Source organism: Rhea pennata, chromosome 2, assembly GCF_028389875.1.
Source record: "Rhea pennata isolate bPtePen1 chromosome 2, bPtePen1.pri, whole genome shotgun sequence".
Classification (NCBI taxonomy): Eukaryota; Metazoa; Chordata; class Aves; order Rheiformes; family Rheidae; genus Rhea; species Rhea pennata.
The window spans coordinates 63421014-63438988 of record NC_084664.1 but is presented as its reverse complement, the minus strand read 5'-3'; the positions used below and the strand labels follow the sequence as shown (position 1 = coordinate 63438988).

General features: G+C 38.5%; 1 protein-coding gene across 1 annotated transcript in view; it reads left to right on the top strand.

Annotated features, from left to right (window-relative positions):
* Window positions 1-10585: 10585 nt before the first annotated feature.
* The window catches only part of DDC (dopa decarboxylase), a 53348-nt gene continuing 45958 nt past the window's right edge, over window positions 10586-17975 (top strand). The window contains 1 exon segment of the mRNA XM_062568496.1: window positions 10586-10786. Within this exon segment, the coding sequence (XP_062424480.1) occupies window positions 10586-10786 (201 nt within the window).

The window sequence follows — 17975 nt, the reverse complement described above, 5'->3', positions numbered from 1 at the left end:
TGTTGCAGGCTTGCAATATGCTTGACATGCACTGTACAAACTTGCAGTTGAAGAATTATGAGATAAGCATTATTTTTTCTATAGAGTAGATTAATTAGTGCAAATATTTTTCTTAAAGAGTTCAATTATTGTAACAGGTAGACTGCTGACTTGGATTGTATGAGTTCATTATTGTGTAAGATACAGTAAATCATCATTTTGATGAAACATTTCTGTGGTTTTTACATATGACCACATGTATTAAGAAATAAAATTATCAACCATTGTAGAATATTAACTGCTTGTAAATAAGTCACAAGTCGGATTATATAGATGTAGAGCAGTTTTCTTTGTTTTGGCTTTGAGAAATAGACATGTTTCACCTGGTGCCTTGTTGAAAGGGGGACATTGAAAGTAATATCGTCCAGAATTCAGCTGCAGCTATGGGCACTGAAGATATTTTGCTTCATTATATTTCGTAATGAAGCATCTCATTTCTTGATCACTTGCTTCTGATAAAAGTCAGCCTAGTAGCAGATGTGGAAGAGAGATCTCTCAAAACAAGAGACACAAGTCAAGATCATTCCTAGAGAAAGCAGACAGTTCTACATTTAAAGTGTTAGCAGAAAGAAAATACAGAAATCTCAAAACTCCCTAAAAGTTTTACATATCATTTTTCACAGAACTGTGCAGAAGTCAGATTGGCTTAAACACAGATTGCATGTGGACTGGGAGCTCTGGACTTCAGCACACAGAGGTTCAAAATTTGTACCTCTGACCAGAGACAGATGTACTGGAGTATGGATGGGAGTATGCAGCTACTTTAAATCTAACCTAAATTTAGGCCATGTGGACTCCAACTGGAGTCAGAACCAATGTGGAAATGCACAAAAATAAGATGGAAAAGAACAATCCTAGCAAAATATTATATGGAAGGTGCTGCTGAGGTGATCCAGAATCAGTATGTGGTAAGGACTCGCATCTGTACTAGAAAACAAGAACTCCAACTAAGGTCTCTGAGCACAAAGGTAATGAATGAATCACAGGGCCATCCTTCTTGTTTAACTGCCTGTCTCTTCTAGTCACATTTAAATCCTGTCCAAATGAGTGCCTGTCTCTCCTAATGATAATGTGAAAGCTGTGATTATCTGAGGTGTGGAAGTTAACAGTATTATAAAGAGAACAGATGGCAGGTGATTCTGACTGGGGGGTATGGCTAGCTGTGCTGTGGTGAAGCTACCTGCAGCAGCTTAAGCTGTTATCATTCCTAGTTGGCTGTTTTGCCTCCTAGCTCGAGATGATTACCTTCTCGCAGAGTTGGCAGGATGCAGTGTGTGAACATTCAGTGTCTCCAGTACAAAGCCTCACATCTTAGTTTAAATGCATCTGTCTAAGCAAAAATCATACATTGCACACAAGCAGTCGAGGCATATACATATGTCACTCTGCCATCTCTGAGACAGAGACAGTAACCCACAGCAGAAGGTAGGAAACACAGCTTTATTCATAGATTTGGGTGTGAATGGGTTTCTATGACCAGGTAGTGGTGAATGTGGAAGGTTCAGTTCCTTCTTGGTTTTCCAGATCCCTGGGTCTGTTATGCATGTAGTGATTTCACTTTCTGGAGAAAGTTTAACTCCATGTACTCTCTAACTTTTATTTTTGGGTGTTTATATTAAGCACAAATTCTCCAGCAAATTGGTACGTGGATGGTATTTTCTAGTAAGGAGTTCAGATTAGCACCTGAAGGCAGCTCAAAGCATGCTTTTTTTGCAACAAGCTGTCAGGGAAGAAGGGCAAGAAACACAGGTTCGATCCTTTGCTATAGTACTTTCTGTAGTCCAGATAGCACCAACATGCTCCTTACAAGGACACTCCAGTGTTGTTCTTGTCCTATGAGGAATTACTTGAGGCTTATGTTGCTGGCTAAGGCAATTATTGCGAGCATTGTGTGGTAGTGTATGGTCCTCACAGCAACGCATTAATCACAGTCTGTGACAAAATGTCATCTTCTGGATGAAAGGTTACGTGATCTTTGATCATGTTGCAAATAGTAATCAGAACAAATTACTTACCTGTAAGCTCGGTCTTACAAATTACGTATTAGGCTCGATCTGTATCTCAGGCTGTTCTCTTCTGTTCCTTCTGCCTGACCTGCATCTGTCTTTTTGCCCACACAGAGAATATTTCATTCATAAACTTACTGCTTTGGTACTGCTAAAGTACTGCTTGCAAGAGGGTGGATTAGGACAGTGAAGCCCTTACAGCAGTTAATTTATCAGCCACAGCTTCCATGAGCCTTACAGTAGTCAATGCTTTAGCAGCTCTTTTCTGTGAGCAATACGTGGCAGTGTGAATGCCCCAGCAGTATGCCTACACTTAGGTAAGCACATCCTGTGTTCAGAGTACAAGCGACCCCTATGTCTGTGTTGGAAGAATTTGCCTACTGTGATTGCAGCCTTCACTTTTTTTCAGCTTTCAGTGTCTCTATGACTCTTCACAGCTATCAGTTTTTCTGTTGACACATTAACAGTTCATCACAACCTCTTGTTTCTGTAGGCTTGCTTCCCTAAGACTATAAAATGGTTTAACCTGATTTAAACCAGCAAATGGTGGGTTAACTTCTCCAAAGCTGTATGAGTCTGTCCATGTCACTGTTTAAATTTTTCTATTCACTTTGTTAGCAGTTTCTTTTTACCCTTCTTTGGTTATTCTTCACATGTTCACACAGACAGCAATACAAAACTGAATAGGGAAAACAAATCACATATATTCATAAAAGGCAAGACAGATACTTCCCCAGTTTGTCAGTTCTGTCTGCTCCAATTCATCTCCTGGCTAATCTGTACCAAAGTCTACTTATGTTCTGCAGGAGACTTAGTTTTTATCCTTATACAATGTGTGTAATCCATCTATTTGTGTCTGAGGGCTTTATTTAATTCTTACTTTCTTTCAAAGCACATGCACCCTCTATTTTATCCAGAAAATTGCTAGTTGAACATTTTTGCTAAAATAATTCTCTTCTATCTTGTGTCATCTCATGTAAACTTAGACTTTGTAAACTTGGATTTTGTCTATGGAATATATATGGACTTTTCATTCCAGTACCTCTGAATGATTCTTACAGTTCATTTCTTTCCTTTTTGTAGTCAACTTTCTCTTCCATTAGTAGTATTATTACGTTCATGGAAGCATTTATTGAAAAAGCCTATCAACGACATCATGCTACTATTACTTTTTTCTGAAGGAGCAATGGCGAGGGAAGTAGGAAAAAAGGCATGCACCCTCCAAACAGCCTCCTTTAACTATAGCTCAGTGCTTTAAATAAAACAGTGCTTTTCCTTATGCTTAGGCAACACTGACTGTTCCTTACACGCTGAAGTGTGTAAGCATGAAAAAGTAGCATGACTGTTCCTTACACACTGAATGTTGAAAGAGAGCACAAGCTTCTCTCTACTAGGCATTGCTTCAAGTTACTTGCTCAGTATCTAACATGTTGATCATATCTGAGCCAATTTAAAGCCATTAACATTGTAGCTCAAAACAGGTTTGTTCAATTAACATTAGGCTCAGTGATCTACAGTGCAAACATATCTTGTCCAAATTTAGTAACTGTAGTCACACCAGAAGGCTAGTGTGAGATGAGTGTCATTCTGTTTAGCACAGGTAAGGGAAAGGTAAAGTTAGGAGTAAAGCCAGCTAGTAAGAACTGGACCGAAAGCTTGGGAGAACTGCCTTTTAATTTCCCATTTGTATAAATGACGGAAACAATGAAAAATACTGGGAGGTGGGCACAAGTTGTCTAGCTGCCACTGGCTTGATGCACGTATGTGCACATGTACTGGCACACGGGACTGCACAACAACTGCTAAGCATTGTCCGTATTGTTCTCCAGTGCTGAGCTGGAGCCTCCTGTTCAAACGTGTTATCTCTCTGACCTCATTCACAGACCAGAGCTCAGTGAGGGTTTTACGATCATAATAAATTAGTACCATCATTGCATAGGCATTGTATCATTGTATATCATCATTAGGGTGACATAGCTCAGTGTGCAATAACAGGCTGATTGAAACCTGTCTCCCATTAACTGTTGTGAATAATATGATATAATAGTTGCTTAACAGCATAACCTGATCATCTGTTACTTCTCACACACTGGTATCTCAAATTTTGAAACAGTTTTACAGTAAAGGTGAGATCTTTTTTTCATTGTGTTTCAGCAATGAGAGGAGATCTTTGTGAAAGAGCCAGCACACTCAAGTGCCTGGAATAAATTTGCAGGGCCACAGCAGTTTCCACTTAGCCAATACCTGTTATGGAAAACTTAATGATCTTGGTTTTATCCACTAAAGAAGGATTCCATTAAGTGATGATTTGTGTATTGCCAATAGTTGATGAGAAGAGTTAGAAAAAAAAATGAAGCCAGAAGAGTTGTTAGAATTAGAGAGAGAGAGAGGTGGGATATGCTGTTTAGAAGGGTATTTAATTTCCCTTTTTCACTTTACCTGTTGTACCTCCCACTCTTTACTTCCTTTTTTTTCTTAAAGAATAACATAAATACGATTTTAATAGAAGATGGAAGCATCCCTTGGTCATAGCAACTTTTTAAGGCAAGTTACAGGTACAGGAGAAAGGTAAAAATATATCAAATTCTTTTGAGGTGATTTTTCAACACAGTGATTGATTAAAACAGCATTTTAATACTACAATTTTAATTATTAATTTCCTTTGAAGTTTGTTTACTTTTTGCAAGTTATTTGGGTGAAACATTAAAGCCAGATTGATTTATCTTTCTATTTTTGCTGGAAACATTCTCAGTTTCTATATCTCTTATGCCTTCACAGAACATTTTGAATTTTCCACCTTTTCAGCTGAACTTGGGGAGAAGGAAAGAATTAAAATAGGGAAAGTCTTCAAAGCATTTCTATTTTTATGGAGTGCAAATTTGTCCTGGCTGTAAGTGTGCTCACTACAGAGTTGGTTTGCAATGAAAAAAAGCAATTGAGCCGACTCCAAGATTTCTTAATGCTCACAGGATTATGGACTAATCATTATAACAGACACAACCCAAGAACTGAATATGCAAGGCATATCACAAAATAAAGTCTAGCACATCAAGCACAATGAAACCCTTGAGCCCATCTTTATTTTACGTTCCATCGAATAAGCTCTTTCACAGTTGTAGCAGAGTTATAATTGGGTTAATATCATAATAACAGCAAACATAACCATGACAGTTTAAAAAAGTATGACAAAGTCAGAAGACAGTTTTTTCCCCTTTCAGAGAAAAGGTTGTCTGCAGTCTGCTATAGCCAAGTCTGGAAGAAGTGGCTGTCCCAGGTCTGTGCAGGACTATGAAATGCTGATGGTATTTTATTAAAACAATCTGGAACTAACTACAAAATGACAGACAGTTACCTGTACTTGCCTAGGAAAGAGAACTCCTCAGCAAACATTTTTCTGAAGAGTAGAGGAAAAAAAATATATATTAATTGCTTTTAAGTATACATGTGATAAAATAAGATGGAAAAAGTTAGATGCAGTGTATCATATCCACGGATTATTGTCACACAGTTAATCCTCATGTATACCTGTTTAGAGCTCGCAGTCGCTTGAGTGGTGTTTCAAATATATATGTGTTTCTTTCCTGAAAATAACATTTCACAAAAGTAGTTCAGAAAGCTGCTTTTACAGCAATTTGAGCAATCACAGTAGAAATGTTACAGAGTGTATAACAGACTGAGAGCAAGTGATCACACACTCACTCTAGGTCTTGTTAGTAGAGATCATATAATGAAAAATATCCTGCTTCACTTAGCGGTGAATATAGGTAACAACCATTTCTCTGTTAGATCAGTTTGCCTTTTGGGTAGGTTATTTTCTGATATGTATTCAGGAGGAGGTGTGGGAGGAGGGGGAGATGCTGCTGCTGAACATTAAATGCAAAGCACTTGGCTGTGATAGGCTGAGGGGGTGAGGATATTCTGCCTATATATACCGGCAACTGCATCCTCTGCACTTTATAACTGTCACAGAGGGGACGAGGAAGAGAGAGGGGAGAAGGAAAAACCTTACCAACTCACAGTAAGTAACATTCATTGTCCTTTAAGCTTTGTGGTTATTGACTCCGAGTAGGTAAATTTGAATTAATGCAACAACTGGTTACTGAAATTGGAAGCTTGGCTACTAAAGAGCCAGCTTCTGATATTTTAGGGATAAACTGGGATGCTTTTAATGTAAGTTTGCACAATGTAGTGTGCATCTCTCATTCTATATTTGCTTGTTTTTACATAGACTGTAAATCAGCTATAATTGTTTAAGTACATTTATGCAGATGCCCTATATCCAGAAGTTTTTATCTTGTCTTTCCAGATGTTACAGTTTGGTACAACCATGCAGACCTTCAGAAATTCTCTCTCAAGTGTTTATAATAACAAAAATTTCCAGATAATTTCTGTGTGTGATTTTTTAGGGTGAGTTTTTCCTCAGAAATAACCCTTTCCCTTCAGCATAATAAGACCTCAAAACTGAAAATAAGTAAGTTCCAGACTCTTTGCAAGTGACAGCTAGAGATGAACATAATAATCTATAATCAGAAAATGAAATTGTTAAATGAAATACAGGGCCTGTTACATGTATACCTAATTCTTGCTGTGTGTAAAATTAGTACAAAGCAGAGCCAATCCCTTTCTACTCATGCTAAAATCAAGCTCATCCTGAAGTCCTTATTCAGGCAATACACCTATTGCTAGTAGTAGAAGTTCAGCCCAACAGCAGCAACAGCTGCAAAATAAGCCTCCAGCTTGTTGAGTTCAATAGCAAAAATCATCCTGGCTTCAGTGAGGTCACTGTAGTGTCTGAAGACTTTAAATTACATTTGACTCTGCAACAATTAGTTTGCAGAATAGAAAGTACTCTTGTCTCATGTTTTGAAAAGAAATACAGTTAATACATTTTTTCAGCCAATGGAGCCATCAGTTTAAGGTGCTATAAATGTGTCTAATCTATGCATTCCTTCTTTTTGTGTTTAATGAAAGCTGCTAAGATTTTATTGATGTTAGGTGCTTTTCTATTTTACTTTGATGAACCAGAGAGCAACAGTCTATAAAATTATAATCTGTCAAATATACCTCCATCCGCTTTTTTCTCTTTCCTTCTCTCTCTCTCTCTCCCCTTCTCTTTCTCCTTCTTTCTCTTCTAGTAATACTTAGTATTACTAAGTAATAGTAAAAGTAATACTTTTAAGCAAATGAAATGAAATCTATGATGAACAGTTGAAGAAAGTAGGAATAGGGAGGAGAGTTTAAGTGGATTTTGTCACTCACAGAAGGACAGATACAAAATATGAAAAGGAAAAATTAATGAACAATGTGTTCCTATGTAAGTACTGCACATTCGCAGTTCCTTTAGAGATGCATGTATTATAGTAGGTAAGGAATTTTCAGCCAAGACTTTTTAGGAAAGAAAATGCATGGATAGACAGATGTTTATTTTAATTTCCTAATATTGTCATTGGGGAAAAGAAGAATTTTGCTTGAAGTTGAAGAAAATTATTTATTTCTGTTTATCAAAGTGAATTGAAACATTTCATGTGAGATTTGCTAGATACTAGTTTAAATCAGTTTATAACACTGCAGTAACTCATGGCAGATTTGGGATGGATGTTTCATTCTCCCGTTCTTTATGCTTAAGCTTTCTAGATGAATTACTTCTCTCATGCAAAACAGTATGTTTCTCCTGTAATTTAAGTCTTTTTCCTGCATTGTGAGAATGCTATTTTAACATTGCATTACAAGAGAAGTAGTGCAGCCAAAACGATAGGAGGATGAGCCACTAGTCCTCCAGTTCTTGGGAAGAACCATAGTTAGCAAATGACAAATAACTTCTCAAAGTGATTATCTAAAATGTGTATTTTGTCAAATTGAACTAACAAATTTCAGTTCAGTGGTGATAGGCCCAAATCACAGAATATGTATCAGATGTTTAGATCTAAACTTCATTTGTTTAAACTGATACCCCAAAAGAACTATGTCCACGTTACTGATAATAAAAATGACAATGAATTATATCAACATCTTACGCAGCAATAAGGTGATACAAATATTACTTGAAATAGAAAGGAATTTCTGATCCAAAAAAATCTAGGTAATACAAAAACAGTGACAAGACATGTAACATAATATTTATACTGTGGTAATGGGATAAAGCACATTTATTTGGGTGTTGTGAGTTACGAGCTTGCAAATGATGCTATTTAGTTTATGTCCTTTGATTTATATTTTGGGAAAAGAACAAGTGATGCACAGAAACCTGTGTTAAATGATGCCCTATCTTCAACTGTGATATAACATAGAACTAGAGAACCACTGAAAGTATAATGGTATTTTTATCTGTTCTGACAATATACTAACAGGTCATTGGATGCACAGATATTGAAGGAAGTATTCAGCTGAACTGATCCATGATTAAAAGTTCACAGGAATAACTGTAAGTCAGTGATGAGCAGCAATGTTATTAAAAGACCAAGTCCTGAGTCAGTTTACTCACAAACAACTTGAATGCCATTATTTTGGCATTTAGGCTTTGAATTCTTGTTTTTGCAATGTTCATCTCTGAGAACAGAGTTTAAAAAAATTACTGTAAGTTTTTTTAGAGCGTGCTATAGGAATTGACTGATTAATGAAGCACATAAAACAGATAATGATCATGTAAATTAAGGCTTAGGCTGGAGATATTTTTGAAAAAGAAAATAATACAATACTTAGATTTCTTCCGGTGAAAATGTCTAAACCAAAAAACTGTGTTGGGATGTAATTGTATTGCTGCAACAGAGATACATATTGATTACTGCATTTCTTGCTGACTTACTTAGAAAGGCTATTATAATTTTGAATTATGATCCAAAATGTGTTAAATGGAAATGCACTTAAGATTTGTAGAGGGGGTACTGAAAAAACAGAGGCATCCTGATTGTAGCGCAGATGACACAGAACTGCTTACTTAAACACAGTCTTTCAAAGGGGAGATGACATGCAAAGCTGCCTACCAGAATAGTCTGATGACCGTACTGACTATTAGCAATGTGTTTCCGGCAACCTAGCAGCAAGATTTGAGAAAGGTCCTAATTCTCCTCTCAGAAACATACAGAGTGCACCAAATAAACACTTACGTAATGGTTAGAGACAGTAATATAACTCTAACACAATAGCAACAAGAACAATTTCCTGGCGGATTAGAAGTCCCTACTGTGCAGATCCCCACTTTTCCAAGCGGTCCATGACCTACAGCTGCACCCTGCCTTCTTACATAGCAGCAGCAGCTGCTCCACTCAAACCCCCGACCCCCTGTTTGTAGCATTAGAGATGTGTCTGGAATGGAAGATATCAATGATGTCTGTCTTTTATAATATGACAGTACTAATTCAAATATAATAAATCACACAAAGGTCTCTCTTCATTCAAAATGGTGTCCTTCACTACTTAGGTTGTGCTTAATATAATTATTTCCTTATAAAGTGAAAATCTTAAGTATGTGAACTAGCTTTAACTGTTCTTTACAACAGCAGTGAGCATCTTTATTTCACTTGCCAGTTTTCATACTAGATACTAAAACAGTATCGCTTAATCAGCATGAGTGTTTAAAGACTCATGAGAGCTTTTTATGTTCTGTGGTCTCAACTTTGTGTTCATTGAACAGTCAAAACCCACAGCCACATACAGTGCAAAAGTTCGGTGAGCCATATTGGCAGGAGCTGGAAGCCTAGCAATGTGAGTTTATGTTTGCACACCATTTTGCAAGCAGACTCCAGTTTTCCTAGCCTAACCATACATCACCTTGAGTGTGCTCTCACAGGTTTCTGCATGGCTCATAGCGCACACAGAGCTCCAGCCCAACTTGTTGGGAACAGAGATATCCCTAGGCAGAGCTTCCTCACATCCTCCTGCAAAATACAGTACAGATCAATTCTAGCTGTTTTCTGTTAGAAACCTGAGTAAGGAATAGGGCTCTGTTGTAAAAGGCACAATATGTGGATTCACGTTGTAAAGAGTAAATAAGCTAAAATCTAGATGTAAGACAGGAGGCAGGAAGTAGCTATAATAAAATGACAAGGCAGTGTAGTGCTGTAAAAATCACTGTAAAAACTGTGATTATTACAGCTTATAGACACACACAGCATACTTTTCCATCACCTCTTTTTTAAAAGTAGGAGAGTTCATTATAATACATGAACAATGTCAGTCTTGTGTAAACCAGTCGCAGTAAGGATTCAATCTGTAATTTCTGAATCTCTGAGTTAAAGATGCAGACTATCTATATTAAAATCTAATCTGCCTCACAACCTAGACATCAAAGCTCTAGCAGCCTGATTTACCTCTATATAAAATCCAGCTGACATTGGACTGGAGTAGACTGCAACACTGTGCAGGCTTTGGCCTCATATGCAAAAATAAAAGAACACAAAGTCTATTTTTTGCAGAAAGGACGAGTCATCCTGTAAGTCACCTAAATAACAGGTCAGTTTTTAGGAACTAGTGATATTTTCTTTCAAAAGTGACTTTTCTTTCTTTTAGGGCTTTTCTGATACTAACTCGTACTTCCCAGAGCCATGGATGCTGCAGAGTTTCGCAAGAGAGGGAAGGAGATGGTGGACTATGTTGCAGATTACCTGGAGAAGATAGATAAAAGACAGGTCTTCCCAGATGTGGAACCAGGATATCTGAGGCCCCTCATTCCAGATTGTGCACCCCAGGATCCTGAGAGCTTTGAGGATGTCTTTAAAGACATTGAGAAGATCATTATGCCAGGGGTAAGAAAAATGAATCTGTAGTATAAAAAATGGATTTGTAGTGTAATACTCAATACTGTACTTAAATATTCAAAGGCATTAAGGAAAGTGTGGATGGAAGCTGTCTAGGTAGACCTTGGAAATAGTAGTGTTATTTCTAGTGCTGATTAGCTTTTAGAAGGCCTGAGTCTACTGTATATCCGTAGTTAAACAGGATCCAACACTTCACAGTATTCATGTTTTCTGTTCTTACTAAAAATAATCACATCATTCTTACGCTTCATGTGAGGCTTGCTTTTAGAAATAATCCTCTTTCCACTCTTAAATTGATTATGGTAAAGCTTCATAACTTTCAGTTTCATGTGATGCTTTTGCTGCTTGCAAAGCCCAGTAAATATTTTATAAAATGGGATTTTTACTAGTCTGCCTTACATAAAATGTTTCTTCAGGCTGATCTTTAAATGTCAAAATTCTCCTGAGACTTCTTTTTATTACAGAGTTGACTAGATATTATTCTTCCCGATACTTGTTCTGTTGACTTACTTTCCTAAATGTCAACTTTGTCATGCTTTTTAAGGCAGATGGTTGCTACCTAAATATCCTTTGGACAGATCAGTACTGAACAGAGTGCAAAACAAAGCATCTGATGTTGGTTCAATTCTGAATCTTTCTTGTTATTTTTTCCATTCATGGTTTACTTTTTATAATTTTAATACATGCTTGTCTCTTGAGATTGCTCATTAGCTTGCAGAAGACCAGATGATTAGTAAATGTTAATGGGGAATCCCTCCTTTGGATATCTGCAATAATCAATTTTGGTTTCTTCTCTGGATGTAAATAGGTGATATGATCACTATATGACAAGACATGGAACCACTGCTTTGTAAATGTGTTTAGTCAGTATATAGTAAAACCAATTCCTTTTCATTGACCAATGTAAATATTTGGTATTTGATATGTTTTTATCTTGTTTGTCTTGGAGCCAACTGTGCTGTCCTTTCACAGGCAAATCTTCCACTGAAGTCAGTGGAAATCTCTCTACTCAAAGATCTCTGAAGTTTTAATCGAACAGAATTAAATCAGTGCAGATTTGATAAGAAAATTATGACCAACACATGAAAATCCTCTCATTGCTGTTCATAGATACCAAGGATGCTTGCCTCTATATAATCATATGTTTAATATTGCATGCACTGTAGTATGCTGTAGTTTATTTTTAAGACCATTTATACCAAATATTCATACCCAGCTGATCGTAATACATCCTTGAAAAAAATTTGATTCTGAAAGCCTTTCTTTTTTGACTAGAGAAAGAAACTAAAGTCATTTCTTTAATGTGTGGAATAGAACAGAAAACACTTTGCTTTGAACCAATCAGAATACTATTTTGGTGATATTCAATAAAATAATACCAAATTAAAAAAAAGTAAGATGAGTCCCTTCAGAATAAAGTGAAACATTGCATTCCAATTATTTCATGAACACATCGTGTTCCCTCTTACATAAATTGATTTTTGTTGATATTTACGTGCCCAACAAATAAATTGACTTTTACAAAGTAGTATATTCTGAAGAAAAAATGCTCTATCCAAAACTTTCCTATGGTATAAAATATTAGTGGTTTTTGACAAAGGTCCTAGTTCTTGAAGCAACTCTGATTATTCCTTATGCCTTGTTTATACGAAGTACTGAAGTCTTGTGTGAACACAGAATTACAGAATGGTTGTGGCTGGAATGGACCTCTGGAGATTGGTCTAGTCCAACCCACCTGCTCAGAGCAGAGCTGGTTAGAACAGGTTGCTCAAGACTGCATGTAATTGGGTGTTGAATATCTATAAGGATGGAGAGTCCATAACCTCTCTGGGCAACCTGCTTCAGTGTCTGACCAGCCTCACAGTAAAAAACAAAAAAACAAAAACCTTTTTCTTATGTTAAAGTGGAATTTCCTGTATTTCAAATTGCATTCATTGCCTCCTGTCCTGTCACTGGATACGACTGAGAAGGGTCTGAGTCTGTCTGCTTTACACCTTTCCAGCCACTATTTATACACTTTGATAATGTTCCCTAAAATTTCTCTTCTGCAGGCTGAACAGTTCCAGTTCTCTCAGCCTCTCTTCATATGCCAAGTGCTGCAATCCCTTAATCACCTTCATAGCCCATTGCTGGAGGCGCTTCATTATATGCATGTACTCTTGTACTGAGGAGTGCAGAACTGGATACAGCGCTATAGATGTGGTCTCACCAATGCCAAACGGAGAGGAATAATCATCTCCCTTGACCTGCTGGCAGTACTTTTCCTAATGAGGCCTAGGATGCTGTTGGGTGCTTTTGCCTTGAGGGTACATTACTGGCTTATTATCAACTTGTTCACCAGGATCCTCAGATCCTTTTCTGGAAAGCTGCTTTCCAGCTAGCTAGCCACCAGACTGTACTGGTGCAGGGGGTTATTCCTCATCAGATTCAGGACTTCACATTTCTCTTTGTTGAACTTGGTGATTCCTGGTGGCCTATTTCTGCAGCTTGATGCTCTGAGTGCCAGCACAATATGTTTGTTGTGTCAGCCACTCTTCTCAATTTTGTATTGTCTGCAAACTTGCTTCGGGTACACTCTGTCCCATCATACAGGTCATTAATGAAGAGATTAAACAGTATTGGTCCCCAGGGGTACACCAGTAGCGATTGGCCTCCAGCTGGATAGCACAAAGCTACAGATTACAACCCTTTGAGTCCAGCAGTTTAGTCAGTTTTCAGTTGACTTCACTGTCCACTTACCTAGTCTGTACTTCCTCAGTGTGCCAACAAGGATGTTACAGGAGACAGTGTCAAAAGCCTTGCTAGATGTCAGGGAGCCATGAGGGCCATCTAGTTTGCAAGGGAAGGTGAGCTGGGAGCAGAGGGCAATAATAGGGCAGGTGCAAGCAGTGACCTAACCAGCAAGGAGCCAGGATGCAGAGTGGCAAGCCTGTAGTGACAAGGCAGGTCCAAGGCCAAGCCAGGAAGCTGAGCTAGTGGGATCAGCTCACAGTCTGATTCGTGTAGGTAGGAGACTGCTTACAGACATAGCTGCTGCACAGCTGTGCTGTAGCACAGGCAGGGGCCGACTCTCCCAGTGCTTGAGGGTGCATACTGACATGGGTGTGCATGGGTGTTCCATGGACTTGTGTATGTCCAATTTCTTTAAATGTTCCTTAACCTGATCCTTCTCTAGATTAAGTCTCCCTTGCTCCAGATTTCCCCACAAGTCTCAGGAATCTGGGACTCCTGTAGGCAAATGAAAAAGACATTGAGCACCTTGGCCTTTTCCATGTCCTTTGTCACCAAGTCTATGACCACATTCATCAGTAGGCCCCTATTTTCCCTAGTTTCCTTTTGCTATCACCCACGCTGCGTGGCTCAGGCTCAGCTGGCTCAGATGCTTCTTTGGACAAAGCTCCCAGCCCCTCATCTGCAGCAAGGGCATTGCATCTATTCTGTAGGTGCAGATCTGCAAGTGGAACGGGAATCATCCTCCTTGTGTCAGCAATCACAAGCCTCCAGCTGTCACTGTTTTGGGAATCTCCCTTTCTCAGCTGATAGGCACAGTTTCTGCCTGTCCATCCTTTAGTACTTTGGGGGGGTTAGGCTCTTATATATGAGATACCTTGTATCATCTCTTGCAGAAGATCCAATCAGTCTCCTTTTTGTCATTTCCAATGCTGTGCAATCTGCTAATCTCTCGCAGATATTTTTCATGGCAACACAGATCCTCCACTAGCACACATCTGCAGGCTGGTAGACTGTCTTCCTTCCTCTAGCCGTGGCAAGAGTCCCCAAGCACCCCTGCAGCCCCAGACATGCAGAGTAGCCTCCCCACATTGGGAGCTTGGTGTGGGTTGAGGCCTCTGATGCGCCAAGGATAGTTGCTTCAGTCGATGCTGGGGACATGCAGCACGTCACTGCCACTGCAGAACCCATGTACAGTATCCTCAGCAGAGTTTCCAGTCCTCTTCTGTGTGCCCTTCTATGCATAGCACTGCACTAGCTGCTGCATCTGTTGGCTGCCTCTGTGAGCTGTGCTCACAGAAACTGAAGTGTGAAATGATGGTACTGTGCAAACACATAGAAACAGGAAATATTGGAAGAACTGTGTTAGCGTAGGAAGACTTGCTCGTGTTTGTTTTAGAGACCTTTAAAACTATTTGTAATTAATCTTTAGGACTTCTGAAACTTGCTAGTCTGTCCCCTGTTACATTTTTGCTTAATGTTCTTCAACTGACGATATTAACTTTCACACTTTTCCTGACAACATTAACAATTACAGGTAGCACCTGGTAATTTTCTATTGCAATGCTTTTCCACTATTTCACAGTGGAAAGTCTTATCTCCATAAATGAGGAACTGGTCTTCTTCAAAGAGAGTAAATAACATGAAGAAGGTAACACCACCTCACTTAGGTAGAGCTAGTAGTATCCCATAAGTGATTCTTCTTTTCTTTCATATTGACTTATATACTGTGATGGATGTGTTCAGATATTTGTTACTTACTTGACGGCTTAAAAAGTGACTTCAACAAGTTCAGAAGAGCAAGGATTAATTAATTATCTCAAGCAGTAATGCAGTATCCATTGCATTCTGTCTTTACCTAACAGGAAAACGAGCATTCATGAGTTCATAGTAGTAAACTTATCTGTGGAGACTTCATGTGAAATTAGATATAGACCTTCAAAGGACATTCTGTGATAATGACCATAATGGTTCCAAGTTCCTAATATTAGCACAGGAAATGAGGGAACAACTACTGAACTCTGATCACCACAGCAGTGAGTCTGTTTAGAAGGGAATTGGATACAAAAATATTAGTGGCAGTCACCTTTGTCTCTCAGACTTGCTTTGCTCTCTGAAAGTACATCTCCTTTTCTAGAGCGAAAAATGGTTGAGTTCAGTTGTGGTGGTAAGCAGCAGTACTGACGAGGCTAATTTGCAATCTCACATTGGCAATAAGCTATAAACTTAGAGCTGGAATACCTATCCCCAGTCCGTGGTAAAGGAAGACCATCTTTCAGACTAAGCAAGTCATAGAAAGAAAGGTATTCGTAGGTGAAATCTTGGAAAGAAAATGTCTCTGAGAGGCACTGGAGAGGGGATTACTGAACCCAAGACACTTGTCTGTCATTGTTTATCAGCAGAGGGCTGAATGAACAAGCATCATCAATGTCATGCTCTTTGCAGTATTTGTGTATGTGTGTCTGTTCCAATTTAACAAAAGAAATGAGTTTACAGCTGCGTTAAGAGAAGGGGAGAAGGGGAGGCAGGAGAAGAGAAGAAGAACCAGCTACACTTGCCCTGGGGCTTTTGGATGTTTTCTGCTTTGTGTGAGTTGCAACTAGAATCTGCTGTGTTTTATCAAACAAGTGGCTCCCAGCAAGTAGGCAGTTTAACTTGATTAGCCCAAGATGAATGTCACAAGTCTTACCGATCACAGGGTATTATAGCTGAGGAGATGAACAACGGTAGCCCTGGCTGATTATGGATGTCAGTGAAAGTCTGTGCATGTGGGTCCTATCAGAAACTGCTGGTTGTTGGGGTTTTTTTTTAGCTATTCAGTGTTTCCTGTGAAGAGCTACATCCCACCCTGTTTTTTTCTGTTTTGTGAAAGATGACACACAGAGAAACACACTTTTATGCCTCTCTAGTATCTTTAAAATTCATAGCTGATGCTCTTCCTGTTTCTTACTAATATACAAGCTTATCTCTGCCTAGGCTAAAAGCAAATATGATTTTTTTTTTTGTTAGTTTGATTCTGGAATTTTTTATCACAGTCATATTTTACTTAATAAAAAAATAATTTCCATCAGAGATGGTATTAGGAGTCAGTGTAGATGTTTTCTGTATCTAGGTGACTCCTTTGGCATAGTGATCTTTGTCTTTTAGCAAAATGCTTTCATTATTGGGTCGTCTTGATCCCAAAGACAACTTAAACCTACTCAGAAATCCTGAAGAAGCAGATAATGGGGAGAGGAAAGAAGGAAGGAAATAAATTAATAAAAAGCTGAGAAATGTCACAAGACAATACTCTTTGCTTTCACATGGCAAATCAGAAATGAAATCCATGCCACAAGTGCTGTAAAAAAAGATCATTGCAGTAAAAAGAGATATCCTGACCATATACAAGAAAGAAGCTAAAATGTCCACAGTAGTTTGCCTTTGGATACCTCGTTTGAGAAAGTTTGTATCCAGTGACCAGAAAGAGTGAAATCCTGGCTATATTATGGACAGGGCTAGCTTAGAGACAGGAAAATTGTTTTGGGCCAGAGCTGGTTTGATTTGAAAGAGATGGGGCATCCAAAAGATATACAGGTTATACTGCAGTAGAGAAAGTTCTATCATCTAATGCATTGCATATGCAAGAGTTAAGACAGACTTCCCATATCATGGAACCTTTTCTTTTAGAAAGGGCTGGATGCTGGCATGAAAAAGATTAAAACAGGAAATATAAGGGGTGTTTGCAGCATGCAGAATAGTGCAATACAGAGATCTCTGAGTTAGCTACAGAACCAGAAGCTTTATCACAGGCAATACATTTCCTGTTTTCAGATTTTGTTCGATTCAAATTGTGGAGCACTAACAGGTATCTCACAGATTCTTAAAAATTACATAGAGATTTCACAAGATGATTCTTAATGTTGCTGCTGCAAGCTAATGCGCTAGGTTTTTTGCAGTTATTGTGATGTTCTCTCATAACAGTATGTACAAATTTGAATTGTACATAAATCACAGTTTGTTACAGGAGAGGATAGTTTAATTTTGCACAGGAAGTTTTGGATGCTGAATGGATTGTTTCATTTTGTGGTGAGGAGCTATTTGGCCAAATTTAGCATCTGAATTTAAACGAATAACTCAAGAACGTGGGCAAGAGAGTGCTATGCACAGAATAGAGGAAGCACTTAGACCTCTGTTCACTAAGGAACCCTTGCTAGTTCAGTCTCATGACAGAGATCAAAGAACAAAACAACGTGGAGAGTCCCTGAAAGCAGAAGCACCAGTTCAGTGACCTGCGCTGAAACACACACTGCCACTGCCCATGCAATTCCTGTCCTCTAGGCTGACAAATGGAGAACTCCAATTTCTAGGGGTGTTGGGAGGTGGGGTTGTAAGAACAAAATTCAGTTTAGCTTCTTCGTTCTAATTTGGGAAGAAGAGAGATAAGAAATTGAGAAAATAAAAACAATGT